Below are 22824 nucleotides of genomic sequence, written 5' to 3'. Positions count from 1 at the left end.
CATCTCGTACCCCACTTGTTACACCCCCGCTCCTGGGACCTGCACTTTCAGTAAGGGTGTAATAAAATCGCCAAGTGCATACTATACAATAGCTTTTAATTAGAACCCGTTCTGGTTTTTTTTATATATATTTAATATAATTTTCATTCAAATTAAACTTTTTGTCCCTGAAGCACATGTTTTGTCGCGCATGTGATAGATACGTGGTTGTTGATGTATTGTGAGCTGATTATCATTTAGTTGCATCTAATTTTCTTTTACTATAAATACCCTGTGATGTAATCTAGTGTAAACTAATATACTGATACATATAACTGGTTGAAGACTGTACCACCTCAGTCAACCGTGACCATGGGACCTGTAAAGGGCCCGAAACGTCGGTTTGTTTGAAAAAACAAATATACGCGATTTAAATCCGGAAAAATAGTTTCATTCCTATACTGATACATATTAGGTGCTCTAATAATTTTAATAGTAATGTGTTTGTAATCAGTAGCATTGTTTACTGTTTTATTATATTTAAAGCATTTAAATAACTATCGAGTAAATGGGTAGGTGTGTACTTAAGTACATACTAACGGCAGAATTTACCACATCTGTGTAAATAAATCTCATCGCAATTATAGTTTTAAGCTTAGAATAATAACGCATAGAAACCTAGTCCGCACACGCTAAATGAGGCAAATTGAAGCGCGCCCAATGGGCCTACACGAGCGCGCGGGCCTTCAGTGCTCAAGGTCAACTTGCACCGCGAACAGATCAAGAATTTTAGCTAAAAATGACGAAATGTGCGGTAAATGAGTGTAAAAATACGTCAGTCAAACATAAAATAGATACTAACATCACATTCCACAAGGAAGTAACGCGTTTCAACTTGTATTTTTATATAAATATTCACTAAAACGGAAAATTAACCTACTTCTAAAACTAGCCTATATGAATTTGATTTTTGCCTCACTTGTGACTGTTCGTTTGATATGAAACTATCATTCTATGCGTTATTATTCTAAGGTTTTAAGAAATTCATATCTTGCATGATAGCAATAAAACCTGTATGAAAACTGATGAGTGTTCCAAATGTACAAAAAAAGCGACAATTACAACAGTCGGTTTTCATCATTCAACTATAGGTATACTAGCCTGACTCTCCCCCATTACTTTTGAGGGCGGCATTATTTCAAATATTTCGGCATTATATAAAATTTACAACATAATTTTTCCAAAACTGGGCTTTCGAGTCCCACGCGTACAAATTAGAAAGATTGTAGTTTGTAGATGGTTCCAAGCTTTATAATATCTGGAACAAGTCTAAAAATTATTTTAAAAAACAAAAGCCCGACTGCAAAAATTTTGTTGGAAAGATAAGAAAAAATATTATATTAATAGTCCCCCCTTACTATTTTGATTATTTTTATAGCCTATGATACTCTCATAATTAAGACGAATCTAACGACACCTCATAAGTCAAAATCCATCACACACATTTTTTTAACACAACGCCATCTGTTAGCGATTTCTAGAAACTATACGTCCTCAGCAAGCTTGGGGTTACGCGATGGCTGAATTTAAATTTTTTTAAATATTTTTTATTTTTTTTTAAGTGCAAAAAAGAATAAAAATACGGTATTGAAAAGAATGCAAAATATTAAACAAATATTTAAGAAACCGTGTGGAAGCGGACGTTTGATAACGACGTTTTGTTATCAAATAACGAAAAACAACGGCGGCTACATTTTTTTTCCAGTGACAGATGTGTTCGTATTTCAGCGCCACCTATCAAAATTTTTTAGAAAGAATTTCGTAATGGTGGTGATTGAGTAAACCTCACGACTGATTTCATCTATTTTTATTTGTATTTTCTAGTTAGTTATAGTTAAAATCGTATTAATTAGTGCTGTGGCTGCGGCCATATCATGCTTTCATGTCGGGAATAGCCAAAACGCCAGTTTTGACCGAGGAGGGAGGAAATAATCAGTGTAAAAAACGTTCTTGTTCAGGCAGCGAACAGTGTAATAAAAGAGTAAAATCTGAAGAAATGAGTGCCAACGAGAAGAAATCTAACTTTTCGTTAGTGGCTCCGAATTCTAATGGGACTATAAAGATGAATTCTTCGTCGATGAATAAACCGGGAGCGACTACAAAGAAGCTTGTGATAAAGAATTTCAAAAGTGTGTTTATGCTTTCCTTTGAGTCGTCATAAGGTAACCTAAGTGACTTTTTGGAGGTGACAGTCATTGTTGGTTGCAGGTAAACCGAATTTGCCGGAAAACTACCAGGAAACGACATGGAGCAAGCTGCGAGAGGCTGTTATCGCCATACAAACATCGAAGGCCATCGCGTATTCTCTGGAAGAGCTTTACCAAGCCGTAGAAAACATGTGCAGCCACAAGGTAATCATCTAATCTATTTTTGTAGTATAAGCATGATTTTATGTAGTATATACAGTGGTAATTGTAAGCAAAGTTTATTGATCTTTAGCTATAATTACTGATTACTGAATGTTTTTATTTAGTTGACTTTTTGTCAAAGATAAAGTAGTTTTGTTTACATAATAAAAACAAGTTCCACAATAATCTAGAATAGGGTAAAGAACAGATGTTTGGTATGAAAAAAATATTAATAACTTTGTTACATTTCGATGTATAAATATAAAATTAGGAATGACTAACACTTAGCGAAAGGCGATATTTAATTTTTTGCATTGCCTTAACACATGTTTCAAAGAATCAACCAACAATAGCGACCTACACATACCTGTTAATTACGTAAATGACTAAGGGTCGTATTCTAAAACTCTACTCAATGCTCAAGTCAGGGTTTGAGTATGGTTTACAGCACTCGAAATCATACTCAAATCCCTGCCATTAGGGTCGTATTTCCAATGCAATCCTGACTTGAGCATTGAGTAGAGTTCTAGAATATGACCCTAAGTGGATTGATGACCTGGTCAAGTTTACTGACTATGTTTTGGGATCCAGAAGGTCCAATTACTATCAGGATATTAGTCCTGAACAATTTTTTCTTTTTTCTTATTTATTTAATATTTAAATGTACTTTGTCATTTTTATCAGAAACTTATTTCATTTTCAAGTTACGTACCTTATTATTCTGATAGTTACAGAATATATGGTGTCTCTGTTTTATTAGTACTTGTGTGTGAAGTAAGTACTCATACTACAGGGAATTCCCTGGTTTGAAATCTACAAAATCGAAGAGAGGTATAGAGATGTGGACAGAATAGTAACAGAGATCTTTGTAAATGTTATTTACAAAGAGCAACCCCTAGAGTTTCTTGCTCATTCTTCTCAGGGGAATCTGCCTTACGAATGAGCGGTAGAGTTTAACCATTGTGACGATTTCAAGTGTAATAATGCTTACCTATGAAATAAAGATTATTTTGAATTTGAATTTGAATTAGAGTTCTGGAACAAAAAGTGATGAATTTTTATTCTACTTTTGTCTAATCTCATTGAATGGATTTGTAGTATTGTGTTTATGTCTGTGCATTTGGAACATATCTTTGACTTTTTAAATTTTTTTTGCTAAATCTGCTTTGGCAGATGTTCAGGTTTGACAAATTACGAATGAGATTATTTTCAGTACAGAATACTGAAAAAACCAATCTCAAAAGTTCATGGAATTACATCTATTTGCCAAGGATTCATCCCCTAGTTTGCCACCCTTAGAGGTGGAATATTTTCTTCTTTCATAATTTAAATGGGACCGGTACTAAGGTACCATCTCTCCAACAAACATGAATCATCTAAGTCGGTCACCGTGTCATACATACAAAAGAAATACCATCGAATTGAGAACCTCCTCCTTTTTGTAGTCAGTTAAAAACTACCATTTGGCATTAAGAAAAACATATGTCACATGTAAATTAGGAGTATTTGTTCTGACACTCCTCAATGATATTGTTACTGTAAAAGAACTAGATGTGTCTGGAAATATCCACTGTTTAAAATATGGATATTTCATTTACCAGAAAAAGAATTAATAAATACAATCACTATTGATGAAATGTCAATAGAAGTGTAAACATCTTTTGTAAAAAATTCTTTTTTCTATTGTCTTTCATTAATTATCTTTTTCACCATTAATTGTATTGTTAATTTAATATTGACTTGATTAATATGATCAGAAAATGATTTATTTACCTCAAAACTGAACATTAAATGTAAACCAAACTATTTTTATAACTTTCATCAAAAAAGGGGAAAGCATGTCACGGGAAGTTGAACACAAGACAAAACGACAGACTAATCACATGCTAACTGGGTAGCAAGTACACTGAATAGACAAAGTTTTAACTCACAGAATGACTAGAATGTACTTCACATAGACATGCAATTGTGCAAAATAACTAAATCATTATCTAGGTTTAAGTCCTGTAATAACTGATATACATCTTATTTACTGCCTCCGTGGCCGAACGGTTACCTTGCCGGACTGCCACGCAGAGGTCCCAGGTTCGATTCCTGGGCCTGGCGAAATATTTGTATGACCTACATTTATTTCTCTCGTGAGTTTGGGTGTAATTTGTGGTTGTCTATGTGTGTGTCCATGGCACCCGCGACACAGGGTTTCCCTAGTGCGGGGTTATGTTGAGTGTGTGCGTTACTATATATATATATTTCTCACACAAATTGTTACAAGATCAAATAAAAATATTATTTGGACACAATTTTTTTGTGCATAATTGAGATACGTAACTTGAAAAATAAAGATTTAATTTGTTTTTTTATTAGTGTTTTTTTGTATGTGTGGTGTGTACTTTACCTAGTAGAATCAGCTAGGGATGACCTTCCATGTGAGTTTTTAGCATTTCTGATTTTGACTAATCATATGGTATGCTGTAACAGTCATTTTCGATGAAACACTTTGTGGTCTAGACATTTAAGGTTTAAGTAGGTAGTGTTTTTTAAGATGTAGAAATAATCTACCCAGTCATTTTGTGGTTTAGGTTTTAATTTTTGTGTGTAAATGTTACTTCATCAACCTATGATCAACCCAAAATGACGTACTGTAAAATCCAGGAGATGCGCAACAATGACTCGTGTGTTAGTTTACTATTCACCAAACCCATATGAAGCATGTATGGGCAGGCAAAAGTAATGTTATTTTTAAACAAAATGTTAGATATAATACAATTTAACTAATAACTGTTTATTGTTGGTTGGTTTGGTATTGTTACACCAGACATATAAATAGATAAATAGAAATAAAACTTGAAACCTTTGTTTCACAGATGGCATCTCAACTCTACGTGAACTTAACAAACCTAGTAGAAGCTCATGTGAAAGCCAATATAGAACAGTTCCTGTCCGAATCAATGGATCGTCAAGTGTTTCTTAAACGAATGGACGACTGCTGGCGAGCACACTGCCGGCAGATGATCATGATTCGGAGCATTTTTCTCTACCTCGACCGCACTTATGTTCTACAGAATCCTAGCATACATTCGATATGGTAATACTTCATGCTTAATTAATCGAGAAAATTGGATGTGGACCTGTTCTGTGTTGTAAACTTGTAGGAACTATTTTCTTTATTTAAGGTTTTAAAAGTTACTTATTATTCCTAACCTATTAATGGAGACACCAGTGTAACGGCTCGTGCAGCTTCTCGGCGATATCTTGCGACTGCACCCATTCGAAGTGACATCCAGGAACGAAACACAGTACAGTGTGCACGCGACTAGCGACAAGACACTACCGGTTACTGACCTATAGCGAGTTGTGAAGACTGATTGCTGCAAGTGTCACCACCACTGGTCGCCAGTCGCGGCAACGCTGCACTGAGCCATTTAGTTCTACACGTTTAAATAACGTCCCTGCGAAACGGCGTGATCGCAGTCGCGTGACATGGCTGGCATTCTGCACAAGCCTTAATACAGGATAAATGAGACCTAGGTTAAACAAATACAAGCTCTACAAAAAAAAACAACTTTATTGCAACTGGTTATTATAGTTGTGATAACAAACTACTTTAGTGGGAAAAAAAATTAAGCTTTCCATCAAAAAATGTGCCAATCAAGTGGACATATTGTGTCTTTCCTGGCTCACTCGTAATGGAATCAGCGAATTTTTTCAAGTTATCACATTTGTTGTTTAGCAAGTTGCTTCTTAAGTTGTAATTCATGTCAGTTTTGCTCTATGGATGAGTTATATTCATATACAGGGGACGTTTTAGTCACATCCAAATCTAGGCATTATGTCCTGACGAGGCGTCACGAAAATTACAAATGCACCTGGATAAGGTACATGCGTGGATGTCATCCTGGCGGATCAAGGCAAGTGCAGTAAAATCCAAACATGTCACCTTTACCTTGAGACAAGAAGATTGTCCTCCAGATAAGTTAGGCCTAGAAATTTTCCCACATAACACAGTAGTAAAGTACCTTGGGTTCGACATCGATCGGAGACTAACATGGAAGACCCACATCCAAAAGAAACATGATGAACTTATTTACAGAACCAGGTGCTTAGAGTGGCTACTGGGTACAAGGTCTAAAGTATCTCTAGAAAATAAACTTAACTATCTACAAGGCAGTTCTGAAACCAATTCGGACCTACGGTATTGAGCTTTGGGGAATTGCTAGTCAGTCAAACATTGAAATTCTGCAATGATATCAAAACAGTATTCTTAAGTCAATTACAAATGCTCCATGGTTCACTAAAATACATGAGATCCCCGCATATGTTAAAATGCCTACAATTATTGAGGAAATAACTAGGTTAACTAAGTCCTAAAAAGAAAGAATAACCACTCATATTAATAAACTTGCTAGCGCATTGTATGTACCACCACAGACGAGAAGATTGAAGCATAAACACATTTGGTATTCAATTAATTGAGTAATTTTCCATATAAAGGCAACCCAACGTTGGAAGGGTACGCCTGACATGCCAAAATATAAAATACCAATTGCATGTTGGCAAAAAGAAAAGAAAAAAAAAACATTTTTGGTATCAATTCTAAGAGTACAACACAAATGTTCGGCTATTCTAATCCCGCGAAAGAATGGCGTAAAAATTTACAAGTTAAATATGTTTGCATCAATAAAATCAGGTGCGAATACGGGCGGTGCACGGTGCGGTATACGAGGTGGCTAGCGCTTAGCTTAACAAACTTGGTTTTTTTTAATAACTTTGAGGTAGCATATCTCAGTATTTCAGTACTGAGTGATAATAAAAGATAAATACGTATTTTAGTTTTTCACCAATAGTGACTAAAAAGTCAATGAAGAATATTCGCTTTTGAAAGCTGAGTAACATCGTACATCTTTTTCTCTTTTTGTGCAATTAGGGTAGCCACTATTTGTGTGAAGAGACAATATTTTCAATCATATCACAGTTTTTAATTCAACTTGTTTTTAAACACGAATACAATATTATCTACTTTAAGCATAAGATCTATTTTTACACCTTATACAAATATCTCAATATTAGCGTACGGACTGAGGTATTATGATATGCACTTAGGTATTATGGTACGCATTGAGGTATTATGGTACGGATTGAGGTCCTATCATTAATTGCACTAGTGAGCGTAACTTTTACAAAAATTATTATTTTTTGCATCACCACATAGTACTACGAATCGAAATATATATACATATAACTTGTGTCCATCTAAATTGTACATGACATCTACTAACACGCACATTGGAAAGCACGGTGTAATTTTTTTTAATGTTTTTATAAAATTATGTCCAATTCATGTTTGCTTCAAATGTTTTAAAATAAAAAGTTAATCATGCTTTATTTATGTTATCACAATGTGCATTCTAATATGAATATTGAATGGTTTATAATAGTGACGTGTTCGTTTTCATGAAATAAGATAAATAGAGGGCAGTAAATATGAAGGTTACACTCACCATTTAAAAGATAATAAAGTGATAATAATTATTAAATAAATATTGTTGTCATTCACTTTAGTCCGTAAATACTCGAACATGCACTATCCCATCTTAATTTCTTTCAAAGCTCTAAATAAGGTATAGGCAAAGAAAGAATTTCAAACTTTTTTAAATAGTTGTTTTTGTTTGAAAATAAGCTGTCGAAAAGTTAAATGTTAAACTTCGACTTATTTTGAATTTTATTGTTAAACCTGTGGTATTTTGGTCCAAATTATTTTATAATTTTTTTTTTAATAAAGTGAGTACAATAAAAAACGTATCGCCACGTTTGAGAATGTTCTCGTCGCCAATAATGATTACCAATAAATATCTCTTTGCAGGTTTAATGGAAAAGAAGATAAAGATAAAGAGAAAGTTGAAATACAAATAAATAAATAAAATTATACTATTTCAGTATTCTAACATGCTATTTTTCAGGGACATGGGTCTAGACCTATTCCGGCATCACATAGCGATGAATACGCTAATCCAAACACGGACCGTTGATGGGTTGCTGCTTCTGATCGAACGGGAGCGCGGAGGTGATGCCGTTGATATATCGCTTTTGAAGAGTTTGCTGCGAATGCTCTCGGATTTGCAAATCTATCAGGAAGCTTTTGAACACAAGTGAGTAGGTTTTTTTTGCCTCAATCGTCATCATCAACCCGTCACATTGCTCTGCATAGTTGTCTAAGGAGAAAGATTTCTCAGTAATAAGATAAATTTATTGCAATGTAATTTAATCTAATACAATGTAAGTAAAACAAATGTAAATAAAACTATTATAGTATTCAAATAAGAATTAAACAGGGGAATCTAGATTATACATTCTTCATAGTAAAGCTATACATTTTAATATTAGTTTCTAATGTGTAATTGCGATGCCTAAACTAAGTAAATATATACCTGTATTTTAGGTATCCTTTGCAAATTTCTTTGTATTACAGCTTAAAAATAGATTTTCTATATTTAACAATAAAATAAATAGTAGTTATAAATTAATGGTTAGCTATATAAAACAACAAATTGTAATTATGAAAGAATTTCGAATGCAGGTAATAACAGAAGAGAGTTTGGGCTCTTCAAATGTTTCTAATTAATGTTTGTGAACACGTCAAGGTGCTTCACGATGTCTTCCTTTACCGTTAAAGCAGATGATGTACAACAGTACTCGACACGATGTCTACATCACCGTTTAGTAGCAGTAGAGCTCCTTGTGAAAGAGTTCGTCCAGGGAAGTACTGCCACCTTACCTATTTCTGCCGCCAAGCGTGCAATGTCAGCATTATTGCATTCCGGTTTTAAAGGGTAAGGGTGCTGATGAAATTACAGGGACTTTTCAACTTATGTCTCAGGGTGATGGGCGCACCTCAGTGGCAGTGCACCTCTGAGTTCTGAATGGCACTGCAAGTCTTATGGACAAGCGTGTCGTTTATCATAAGGCGCACGACTTGTTCAATCCTTCACTTAGTAACATAAAAAAAAAACACCGCTACTAGACTAGTGCAAGCCAGGTGGGAGGCAATAGGAGGTAAAGTATTCTCCCATCTTGGTTATTCACTGCTTTCAATTCTAAGATTATATGTATATGCCCCTAGGATTCTGACGGACGAATTACGCAACATTGTGTTAAAAGAGCGTTGCCGCGCGGAAGATGGTGTAGTGGCAAAGTTAGAGATTGCAACAAATGGAATGCTATTGTCTTTGCCTACCCCGATGGAAAAGGGGGTGAAGTATATGTATGCACCCTTAATGATATTGACATTTCTAGTTGATTTTAAAATTAGGCGTTAGGAGGCTGAACAGCAGTAAAGATCGTTTACTAAATTGAGTCAATTGAGCGAACCACCTCATCCAACTGCTGCTAATGATATATTTTATAAAATTTCACAGGTTCTTGCAAGCAACGGAGCGGCTGTACGCGGCCGAGGGTCAGCGGCTGATGCGAGAGCTGGCCGTGCCGCAGTACCTGGCTCATGTCGAGAAGAGGCTGCGTGAAGAGAACGAACGGCTGCTACACTACCTCGACCCATCCACCAAGTAAGTATGATTTTACCTCTTTATTTCTTTTATTTCATGGCTTTGAATTCAAGTCCTTCAGTCGAAATATTAGAAATAGTAAAAATAGAAAGTAATATGAAAAATATTAATGGCATAGTAATATAAGAAAATTAATTAAATATTTCCTGTAGTATTTACGATGAATGTAAGTACAGGAATGAATAAACACGATTCGACTCGAGAGCAATATATAGGGCGTCCCACAGCTTTGTGACACGGAGGTAAAATACTTTAATCTTAATGGTGACTTTTAAAAGTTATTTGCCTTGTCAGGGAATCGAACCGACCAAATGTGAAACTAAACTTGGTGCATTCAGGATCCACTGAAAATCAGCGTCACGGTCTAATCTCGGCTTAGGCATTCTTTTCTGGGCCCAAATGAACAGTTTTATTGTACTGGTTTTGGGACTACAGAATTTATTTTAGTTTACTCGTAAGCCATTTTTTGATAAAAATTCGATTGATGTTTGCCCGCCGTGGCGGCAACAATGCTATTCGCTAACACAGGTTAAATCCTTTTGTGGGGTCTGGATGTTGCCTGACTGGTCAGCAATCTATCAATAAGTAATAATTACTGTTTTATTTCCATAGTATTTGTAATGGCTATCAATAAAATGGTCATTATTTTCCATATGCCACAGCCGCACACGTGATAGTATATAAAATTTTTAAGTTTGTTTTGTTGTTTCCGAGACTTATCTTTTTATTTTGTTTTTTTTTTCTATTTTTTTTTAATTCTTTCTTTCTGCGTAGTTTTGTGTGTTGCAGTAAGTAAATGTTTTCTATTCTATTTTAATGATGACGATCGAAAGGGTCAACTGTAACAATTAATTCCTTTTAACTAACATAGCATCATAAATTAATAAGTAAATTTGTTGATACGTCCAATGACCACTACGCCAACTTTATTTTTTATTTATTTTCTATTATTTTTGTAAACACCCATATTTATTTATTAATATTTTGCTCTCCGAATTTTGTAGATAAAAAGGAAACAAACAAAATTTGAAAAAAAAAACTAATTTTGCATTGACTTACAATTATATGAACGTCGGGTCCGCGCTAAAAATTGTCCGAATTTATAGGGCGTTAAAATCGTATACAGAGCGTCATTCACGCTTTAGTCTTCGTTTGTGCGACTGACAGCGAAGCAAGCAAAATTAGACAGTACTGCGATGACATTACAATTTAAACTCAACGTTTTAGCTTTTTCATATTCCTTTACATGTCACTACGTTTAAATAGGTTGACTTGGGACATTTTTTTTGTGGTTTTTGTATTAGACCCGTCGTCCATTTATTTGTAAGTCAATGTAATTTTGTGAAATAAAAAAGAAACAAAAAACATATTCAAAACAGAACAGGTCCAAAAATTAAGTTGGCGTAGTGTTCATTGGAGGTATCGATGTGATAAGACCAGAAACGTCCTTTTCAGATGGCAATTAATCCATACGGTGGAACGCCAGCTCCTTAGCGAGCACCTAACAGGCATCCTGAGCAAAGGCCTGGAGGCGCTCATGGACGGGCCGCGGCTGGCAGACCTCACCACTCTCTACAGCCTCTTCAGCCGCGTCAAAGACGGCCTTAGCGAATTGTGTAACCATTTCAATGCTTATATTAAGGTTAGTACCTATTGCACAATCTTCATTTGACAAAAGAAACTTTAAAAAAAGGTCGGTATCATAAAGACTGTATCTTCAAAATTTTCTTATCGGCATAAGGACTCGATCGCAAAACAACCACCTCTGCAGAAAACTATAACTTGTAACTTGGTAGCAAAACAATGACTTAGTTATCAAAATGGTCACAAGTTAAAACGACGAAGTAGTAATATGACTAGATATTAACACAGTTTTAAACCGATTTCAAAAAGGAGGATGTTCTCAATTTGACTGATTTTTTTTTGTGTATGTTACGCGATTACTCCGCTATTTGTGACCCGATTTTGATGATTCTTTTTTTTCTGTTGGAAAGGGGGTACCTCCAAATTTGAAGAAATTATTCTACCTATGAGGGTGACAAATTTAGGGATTTAACCGGTTTATTGAATTTCACCCACTTTCTGTTAGCCGATTTCAATAAAACTTGGCAAACAGATGTAATTCCACAAACTTTTTATATCTTTTTTTAACTTTTTTTTAACTGCCTCCGTGGCCGAACGGTTACCATGCCGGACTGCCACGCAGAGGTCCTAGGTTCGATTCCCGGGCCGGGAGAAATATTTGTATGGCCTACATTTATTTCTCTCGTGAGTTTGGGTGTAATTTGTGTTTGTCTATGTATGTGTCCATGGCACCCGCGACACAGGGTTTCCCTAGTGCGGGGCTATGTTGAGTGTGTGCGTTATTATTATTATTATTATTATATAAAACAGTTGTCATTATTCAAAGTACAGGTTGGTCAAACATTTTGTTTAATCAAATGTTGTATTTTTAATTCTTTAGGCTATCATGTCCTTATAAAATTAAAATTGCCACATCCGCAAACGAATCTTATTAAACACGTAACATTACAGAAAAAAGGTCGCACGATAGTAATAGAGCCGGAGCGTGACAAGACAATGGTAGCGGAACTTCTGGATTTCAAAGAACAGCTGGACAACGTAGTGACCAGCTGCTTCCAGCGGAACGACAAGTTCCTCTACTCCATGCGAGAAGCCTTCGAGCATTTCATCAACCAACGCCAGAATAAACCTGCCGAGCTAATCGGTAAGGTCTTTTAACTCTTCTTTAACTGAATTAAACAAATGGGGTGTTCTCGGTTTCCTTCCTATGCAGGATCAGGTTAGGTCAGGGGTCGGCAACCTGCGGCTCGCGAGCTCCATTGACTCTTTCGATGTGAAGGTATGAATATAATAAAAAATAACGTAAGAAGCCAACTAACAAATGCAAATCTAGAATCGTGTTTGAAACTGTAAAACAACTAGTTATGAGCCAAAGGACAATGCCCATCGACATATGGACAAATGTACTGACTTTATTATTTTTGTGTCATGATGAAAATACCGTTAATTGATTATGTAGCCTTGTAGGATTACACGTGCCAACTTAGGTCAGTATTCATTTCGGGAGTTCAGAGATATTGAAGAAAATAAGTTTGGTTTTAGGTTATAGTTGAAGCACAGAAATATGGACTTTATACAACGTACTTAAGGTTTACATTAACTATTTGGTGTAACTGTTAAGGCGGAGGGCTCCATAATAATAACAATAGTTAATTATTAGAAGATAATACTACCAAAATGGCTTAAAACCAAGAAAATTCAATCGTCTGTCACCACTAAACGCAGTGTAGCTTAAGATGTTGTAATGTATGGAATAAAATGACAACAATGACATTTAGGTACACATTGACGTATCTTATTCCGTTGCCCTTTAGGCTGTTTTCGAACAAAATTATTTAGTGTGACGTGTCATTGACCGTACCTAAAGCGCTGTCTATATACGCCACTTTTGCTCCGTGATGTACGCGCAGCGTATCCATAACGTTTCCACACATTACTAACAGCGTTTGAAACTGCTCTACGCTGTGCCTATTATCTTTTACTTATTTATTTAACTATTTAAAGGACAAATAAAACACTTTATGTTTCCTTATTATTTAATCAAAAAATATATAGTCAAGACTTGGAGCTGATGCCCTTACATCATTATAACGGACCCAGCTCAAGTACCACAAAATACACATAACATGCGCACAACAACCGACTGTTCGCTTTCCAACGAGACATGAGCAGTAATAACCAGATATGGCGTCTAATGTGTCTCTGACATTTTCATCCTTATTTATCAACATGTACGTATAGTACATTTTGCTGGATACATGTCTTGACTTTATTCTCCCACGAACTAAATAATTGTTGGCTCCTAATATTAACGGCAAGTCTTCTTCAATTTCTTCTGACACTTCTATCTGATACGTGCCATTTGGCCTTATTGCCTTTGAATAGTCCTAGTAGCAGCCATCCAACATGCACGGCAAACTCTGATCAATCTATTTACCTGAAACAAAACAAGTATAAAATAAACATTTTCCTCAACCTTCACTTATCCCATATATATAGGTAGATAGATCTTTTTATAGTACCTGCAGGCATCAACTATCCTCAATGAAGTACATTCTTAAGTACTTCATACTTCCATTAAAATTATACTATTCTGTATACAGTAATCAATAATTACATAACATAAAATACATAAGCATGTTACATTAATCATAAATACTTTTTATAAGGTTAAGTAACAGTGATTTATAACATTTTTGCCATAAGTTGGCTCAAGCATAGTTAAAAGAATACTGAAATGAACAAGTCTGTATGTTTTTTTTTTAAATATACACTATAATACTAAAAAAATGAAAACATAAACTGCTGGATTTACATAACTTAAAAGCTTACCTGATGTGATGGTACCCATGATAATATATGATTTCTTTGTGGACTATCAAGTGGTACAGTATGAGTTCTGGATCTCAACATTGAAATTCCGCAACCGTAACAGACACTTGTATGCCCAACTGCGGGCATTACGGGTTCTTGGCTCTCACTTGCACTTAGTAACAAAGTGTAACAATTATCACACACTATGTCTTCATTTGAAAGCTGGAAAGAGAAAATAAATATTTTCAGTGTTAAAATATAGGTGAGACATGTATCAATACTTAATCCTATTTTTTCATCATTAGTTTTTTAATTTACGAGCAACAGAGATTATCACATTGACTTTTACACACATATAATGTGATTACGACTAGATATAACAAACAGAATTGTGTGTAAACACAGAAGTCATTGGTTTAATATCAAACGTTTTAGAAGAGCTACAAACGCTTGTTTGATTAAGTTCTATTAAAGTAAGATATAATTTTCATGCTTACCGGTGTCGGTGTAATCCAAGCTCGTAAAATGGCTAAGATATTATCGGGAATGTCCGGCAGAATGTGTCTGCGCATAAATGGCGCTAACATCAAAGAACAATTCAAACATTGTCTTCTAGCAGTAGCCATGTCAAAAATCACGAATATTAACGTCTTATTTAACACTAGATTCACACGAACGGCAGTGTTCTACTTTAGGATTAGTAGTTAGTAACAGAGGAACAAATACTCAACTCGATGCAACAAAACATACTAACAGTCCAACAATTTATATCAATGTCAGTTGAGTGACAGCTAAAGGGATGTACCTAATCTGTACATAATCGATTTCTATAAAAATTGTTTAAAGTTAATTAATAACATTTCCTTGTTTTTATGATTGATTATATAGATCGGGGCAAACTTCTTGAGTATTGGGAGGCGTAGTGGTGCGCATGTATACTTACGTAAAAAAATAAAGCGTATTGTTGAGTTACCCAAAATAACTCTCATATTTTTGTATTTTATTGCTGATTTTAAGTAAAAAAAAAAACAAAACGAGTGATAAACACTCACCCGTGAATGACAAATAATCATTTACTTGTATTTAATCATCATTATCATCATAAGTGTCGCTATCATGTCATAAAACACGTTAGTATGTCGTGGCGTAGTGTCACTTTCTACAAACCAATTGACAAAAACTCAACTAATAATTACAACAAAAAACAATAAATAACGAACTTTCTTATTCTGTGCGACATTCTTAGGGATTCAGTGTGATGATAACGCAGTACGGGAGGCAAGGGTCTACTAGTCTATCAATAAAGTGCTAGATACGATACCTCCCGTAGTTCGTGCGCCGCTCATACCTCCAAAGAGACCCAAAATGTATTCCTGCGCTTTCAAGATGTTTGCCCCGAATTATACGAATAGGTACCTCAATAATTTATTAACTCACAAACAATAAAGAAACTATTTTAGATAATACATAATCTATCGGTTTCAGACGCCTTCACTTTGTCGCAACACTAGCGTTAATGACAGAAATGATTTGAATTGTAAAACGGAAGTTACATTGCTTATTATTTATAAAATAATAACCCGGAAAGGAATCTTTTAGTAGAAAAGCTCAAACACATGAAATATTTTTGTTTAATTTTTGGTTTTCAAATGATTGAGACACAACACCTTTTTTAAGAGTACTGGCCGTGGGCATTGTCCTTTATTCAAACTTTCAAAAGGCATGCCAAACCGATGCTTAAATTGATTTACTACTTAATTCTGTAGTTATATTATTTAATTATTACTTTAATTTGTTGTGAAAAAAAATGATATGTATGATTAAATAGATATTGTTTTCAAGTTTTGTATTTTAAATCTAAATCAAATACCTTTATATAAGCAAGTACTTATAATATTGGCAAAACAAAAATTTTGTGGCCCTTTCAAAACTGTGAAATTTTGTAAATTGTAATTATTGGCTCTTCCAACTCAAAAAGGTTGTCGATTCCTGGGTTAGGTACATAAAAATAGTTTGTTACTAGGAAGGTTCTAGAATAGAATACATTAAGGTATCATATTTATGTAGACAATTATACCTAAGTGTATGTACATACCCAAGGGCACATACGTAGATGCAAGTTTAAGTGTAGATTAAAAATTGTTGCAATTTTCTCAGAAACTGAATTGTAACTTTCAGGTTTGTTTCAGGCTAAATTAACAAATTTAATGTTGTAATATGAAGTTTATTATGTTTTAATACCATGATATCCATTTTTTTTAAAACAACTCCACCAGTTTGTTATTTATTTATTTTTAGGAAGATTTACAGCGAATTTTTAACAAAAAAATAAGTGTTGAGTAACAGGTGAAACTGTTAATTACAAATCTCCACAAGTGACACAAAAAATAAGTTATTAAGTTTTTAGTCAGCAGAAACTAAAATGTTATTATTGAAATGTAAACAACATGATATTACTTTACACATTGAGAACAGATACAATTGCCAATGCAGGGAAAAAAAGGAAAAGAAAAAAGGGAAAATATTGAAACCTAAATAGCCCAACCAACAACACGCACATCTTAAAGACAGGAAATAAAATAATGAGAGATAGATAATTACGTAAAGTATTGCTTAGTAAATGCTCGAGGAATCAAGCCTACACCAGTACTGCCTCCGTGGCCGAACGGTTACCATGCCGGACTGCCACGCAGAGGTCCCAGGTTCGATTCCCGGGCCGAGAGAAATAGTTGTATGGCCTACAATTATATCTCTCGTGAGTTTGGGTGTAATTTGTAGTTGTCTATGTGTGTGTCCATGGCACCCGCGACACAGGGTTTCCCTAGTGCGGGGCTATGTTGAGTGTGTGCGTTATTATTATCTCAAAAGTACTGAACAGATCTATGTCAATAGACGATTGATTGTACTCCTTAATTGCTCTTATAAAAAATGAATTTGCCTATCTTCGCCCCGGACACACACAGCCCCGATTATGATTATTAATATTAAGAAAAATTCCTTTGATCCAGCTGGATTCGAACCAGCGCTTTCAGCACACCGTGCCTAACGAATGTTGCCATTTGTTTTCAGCAAAATTCGTCGATCTAAAACTACGAGCTGGCAACAAAGAGGCAACGGAAGAGGAACTAGAACGTCTACTAGATAAAATAATGGTGTTATTCCGCTTCATACACGGCAAGGACGTCTTCGAGGCGTTCTACAAGAAAGACTTGGCCAAACGATTGTTGGTCGGCAAGTCCGCGAGTGTAGACGCAGAGAAATCGATGCTCAGTAAACTAAAACAGGAGTGTGGAGGCGGCTTCACCTGCAAACTCGAAGGCATGTTCAAAGACATGGAATTGTCTAAGGATATCAATATTACTTATAAACAAGTGAGTTTTTAACCTTTTTATGATTTACCTCATAATGATTTCTCTTTTAATGATTTATCTTTTAATGATTTACCTTTTTAAAATTTATCTCTTATGACTTATAAACTAACTTTGTTTTAACGTTTATCCAAACTTCGACCTGATGTCAAAATTTTTTGTTTAAGTGTAATATCTTACGTCGTTTAAATAAAGTTGAAATTTGCAATTTATAAAAATAACATTTAGATAATGTTCTTACTAATACTCTGACGTCGTCCCCTTTGTCGCGACAGAAAGTAACTTACAATTTTAACGTAAAAAAGTTTAGTTCTTTTCAGAATTTCTGTAGTGATGTAATTAATTAATTTTCTTCTTAATTCCCACTAGTGTTAATAATGATGATGAGAAATCTGTAACTCGATTTTTTATAAACAGCACTTAGCAGCAACACAAGAAGGCGCAAGCCTGGAACTGTCTGTGTACATCCTGACAATGGGCTTTTGGCCTACGTACCCACCGGTCGAAGTTCGTCTGCCAGCAGAGCTCACGCGCCACCAGGAGCACTTCAGCAAGTTCTACTTGGCAAAGCACTCCGGCCGCAAGCTCCAGTGGCAGGCCACACTGGGCCACTGTGTTCTTAGGGCTCACTTCACACAGGTAATATGCTAGATAATATCACCAATTACCTGTACCTCTAACATTACAGTGTTGGTTTCGCTGGCGACCGCTCAGAATGTTTGTGTAACGAATTGTAGTGCCTCTCTAGCGGTCATGAAAAGAACTAAATTTTACCATATGAAACATTTAAGTAGCTGGGTAATAAAATCCTCCTAAACTTTCGAGGGAACAGTCTTCACTAATCACCGTCGGTCTATGCTAGGAGCAATGGTCGCGATGTTCCAAATGACTAGATAAATGTCTACATATAGACAAATAAATAATAAATAAATAACGCACACACTCAACATAGCCCCGCACTAGGGAAACCTTGTGTCGCGGGTGCCATGGACACACACATAGACAACCACAAATTACACCCAAACTCACGAGAGATATAATTGTAGGCCATACAACTATTTCTCTCGGCCCGGGAATCGAACCTGGGACCTCTGCGTGGCAGTCCGGCATGGTAACCGTTCGGCCACGGAGGCAGTTTATAGTAATAGATAGATACAAGGAGTGGCATGAAGTGGTTACCACCAAATATTAATTATTGATTTTTTTGAATCCGGATTTCGGGAAATACACTGCATGCAAGATAAAACTACTCACCTAGGAAGCTGAAGTTCGATTTAATTTTATTTAATTTTGATTTAATTCGCAGTTCTGAATTTGGGAATAAATTTTGTAGACTGTTTGGCAAGCTGTTTGTAAAAAATAACATTGATTTGTTTTCCAGGGTAACAAAGAATTACAGGTATCTCTATTTCAAGCACTGGTCCTATTGCTATTCAACGACGGGGATAATCTCTCTTTCGAGGACATAAAAAATGCTACTAATATTGAGGTACGTATATAATACTTTTTTTATATAACACTAATAGTACTAAAATATCCAGTGTCAAAACGTCCAAGGGTTTATCATTCAGGACGCTGATCGTTGCGGGACTGGACGTTAAAGGATACTAGACATTTTAGAACAATAGATATTTTTTATTTTATAGTATCAAGTGCCGGGGCTAACAAGTCGTGCACCTAATCAGGGCTCCGTCACTCGCTCAAGGTTACGCGATAAGTGCCTACTTTCGAATGCGCCGACGTCGCAGTCTGCGCAAGCGCTCATGCAAGTCTTTCATTTATGAGCATTCGGCTCCGCACGACTGCACACGGCGGGCAACGTTATTTTCACCTCTATGAGCGCGTGGCTAGGTTCCTTTTTCCTCTTAGTGGGTACCTGGTGTCATTAGTCAGATTTAGTAGGCTATTATAGCGTTAGGTATTTCCGATTTTGTTTGTGAGTGATGTATCTGTTACGTAGTAACTATTAAGTAACCTGTGACCTGGTGGTAAGCGACACGCCTATCCGTAACAGTTGCAGTGCCACTGAGCTTTAAATCGCAAAGATGTTAGGGGCACTGCCACTGCGCCCGTCACTCTGAGACATAAGTTGAGAAATCCATGTGCGTGTAATTCCACCCTTACCCTTCTAAACCGGGACGCAGTAATGCACTGCTTTACTGCTTGGCAGCAGAAATAGGTAAGGTGGTAGTACTTCTCTGGACAAACTCTTGCACGAGGAGCTATGCTACTACTAAAAACCTGAACCTCCTGTTGTGGCATGGAATAATAAAGGTTTTTTTGTTTTGATTCGCCAGGATGGCGAGCTGCGTCGAACACTGCAGTCGCTGGCTTGCGGCAAGGCTCGCGTCTTGACGAAGACACCGCGCGGCCGCGAGGTGGACGACTCTGACTCCTTCGCCTTCAACGCGGACTTCATTAACAAGCTCTTCCGCATCAAGATCAACCAGATCCAGATGAAGGAGACGGTCAGTACTGTAACTGGGGGGTAGCTTAGGATGCGTAGCGAGAGGTGCTTTTATGAATTTAAAGTGGAATAATCTTCAAAATATACTTTATTGTATTCTTTCACATAGTTTCGGCGTTGGATTACAATTTAATAATGTCAAGATGCTCCATTCTTTTCTCTTACTTCATTTTCAAAACATTCTAATTACAAAACTATTCATTCAGCCAGTGATTCTACTCATAGAGTAGAGCCTAGACTACAGTACTGTTAATACAATAATACTTGAATATATGAAGCAATTGGTCCTAATTTGAACATAACAATTTGCCCATTGCGTTCTATTTTACCGTTTTGTTTTTACAAAGCGTCCTAAACATTTTGTAAATCAAAAGTAAATAAACATTTTCATGACGTATTGTGACCTCTTTGTCTAAATTGAACTGCCTCCATGGCCGAACCATTACCATGCTGGTCTGTCACGTAGAAGTCCCAGGTTCGATTCCGGGCCGGGTGGAATATTTGTATGGCCAACATTTATTTCTCTAGTGAGTTTGGATGTAATTTGTGGCTGTCTATGCGTGTCCATGGCACCCTCAACACAGAGTTTCCCTAGTGCGGGGCTATTAAAAAAATCTACGAAATGTGACAAACTTGGTGGTCCAGCCCGATTAGCTAGCTTTTTTACTTGTATTCCTTTTCACTGGAGCCATAGAATTTATTACATCTAAACGGTAGACAAAGACAACCGACCCCTTCTACGTAAAGTATCGTATATCGAAATTGCCAAGTTTACAGGTGAGCGTTTTAAAGTTCTGTAAAAATAAAACTGAGAAATGCTAAAGTCACATGTTATGGTCATTTCAGTGAATTCAAAAATTTAAAACGCTTTTCTGTAAACTTGGCAATTTCGACATACGATACTTTACGTAGGAGGGGTCGACATAAACCTCTAGCTTCCTTTACCATGCGGTCGATACATTGTATAATTCCTTTATTAATTTAATGTTTCCAGAGCGAGGAGCAGAAGGCGACCGAAGAGCGCGTGTTCCAAGACCGACAGTACCAGATCGACGCGGCCATTGTCCGTGTAATGAAAATGCGCAAGGCGCTGTCCCACAACCTACTCATCTCTGAACTCTACAACCAGCTCAAATTCCCCGTCAAGGTAGTCGACAGCGTCCAAATATCGTATCCTTACTATAGTAAAGCCATATAATATGAACTACATAAAACAAATTGTAGCAGTAGAGCTCCTTGTGAAAGAATTCGTCCAGGGAAGTACTGCAACTATTATGGACAGGCGTGTAGCACCACCAGGCACACAACTTGTTCGTCCCGTCACTTGATACTATTAAAAAAAAATCAATCCAAACATATGTAGCAAGTCAATTTTGACACTTAAGATTTAAATTTAACTCTATACCACTTGCGACAAGAACGGGCTAGAACTGGTTTTATTAATTGTATTTGCTGAATTTGAAAAAAGAAATCTAATTGTAGAAATTTATGTTTGAGTTTACTCATATATTTTAATGCCTGCTTTCTTCTGTGTCTAAAAGAACATATATATATCTTTATAATTAAGGTTATTATACAGCTTTTGAGTACTTGGATCACAAAAATCCGTGGTAGTGACCCTTTAGCTCTTCCAGATGATCTCGATCTAAGATGTTTAAATTAAATATTGTAGTAATAAATGTATTCAATTGTATATTTACAAAGAGCAACCTCTGGAGTTTCTTTGCTCATTCTTCTCAGGGGAATCTGCCTTACGAATGAGCAAGTAGAGTTTAATCAGTATGACAATTTCAAGTGTAATTTAACGTATGAAATAATAATTATTTTAGTTTGACTATATATAGAAATATATTATTTGATCCTTTATTTCAGCCCGCTGACCTCAAGAAGCGTATAGAGTCCCTCATCGACCGCGACTACATGGAGCGCGACAAGGACAACCCGAACCAATACAACTACGTCGCGTAGTCACTTCCTTATCGATATTCAATACCACACCTGGTTACGTCACTTTGCTGGGTTTTTAGTGGGATTATTTTGAGAGAGACGAGAGATACCTGAGAGAAAGAGACGGCGATATTTCTTAATATAACATTTGGACTCCCAAGTCGGAGAAGGGATTGTTTTGACATTTTTTTTATTGCAATAATTATAACGATAAAGGATTACTTATCCCACGAATCTGACCCCTAACAGAAACCGAAACCCATTCCTGAATTTCACACATTAAAACATAGAGAAATGGATTGATTGAAGTGCAGATTCACTTTAAAGTTTCATGGTTAGTGCACTGGTGTTCCTTTATCTCAGTTTCAATCTCAGAAAAACTCTTATTAAAAACATCACCCTTTTAACAGCAAAGTCGCGCAAGCAGGCTAAATCCTAGCCAATACTTTACATTGTTTCTTTGTCCTAACATGTAATTCACTTTGTCAATTTTATATTGTTTCATTTCATAGCTAGAATGTGAAGTAGAGCTTATTTCAAACAAGTTTGCAAATCGTAAAACTATACAAATAATTTTTATCTATGGATATTAGATAATATGATAGTATCCAACTCAGATGGAGATAAAAATCAGCCGTTCCATGCAAAATCAATAATTAAACGAAATATATGGAACACAAGAGCCTTCATATTATTTG

The 22824-nt window shown here is 35.9% G+C and overlaps 1 protein-coding gene across 1 annotated transcript; it reads left to right on the top strand.

Annotated features, from left to right (window-relative positions):
* The first annotated feature begins 1902 nt into the window (after positions 1 to 1902).
* Positions 1903 to 22810, top strand: LOC113230130 (cullin-4A). Its single transcript, XM_026463908.1, has 13 exons — positions 1903 to 2168; positions 2248 to 2390; positions 5252 to 5472; positions 8345 to 8533; positions 9800 to 9946; positions 11402 to 11588; positions 12482 to 12674; positions 17414 to 17715; positions 18130 to 18351; positions 19094 to 19201; positions 20010 to 20180; positions 21174 to 21326; positions 22052 to 22810. Exons 1-13 carry the CDS (start codon positions 1922 to 1924, stop codon positions 22145 to 22147), a joined length of 2379 nt encoding a protein of 792 aa, XP_026319693.1. The 5' UTR covers positions 1903 to 1921; the 3' UTR covers positions 22148 to 22810.
* The last annotated feature ends 14 nt before the right edge of the window (positions 22811 to 22824 follow it).

The sequence above is a fragment of the Hyposmocoma kahamanoa genome, unplaced genomic scaffold (genome assembly GCF_003589595.1).
Source record: "Hyposmocoma kahamanoa isolate Upper Pololo Valley unplaced genomic scaffold, ASM358959v1 63, whole genome shotgun sequence".
In the NCBI taxonomy this organism is placed as follows: Eukaryota; Metazoa; Arthropoda; class Insecta; order Lepidoptera; family Cosmopterigidae; genus Hyposmocoma; species Hyposmocoma kahamanoa.
The sequence above is the reverse complement of the archived record's forward strand: the minus strand, read 5'-3'. Positions and strand labels throughout refer to the sequence as shown.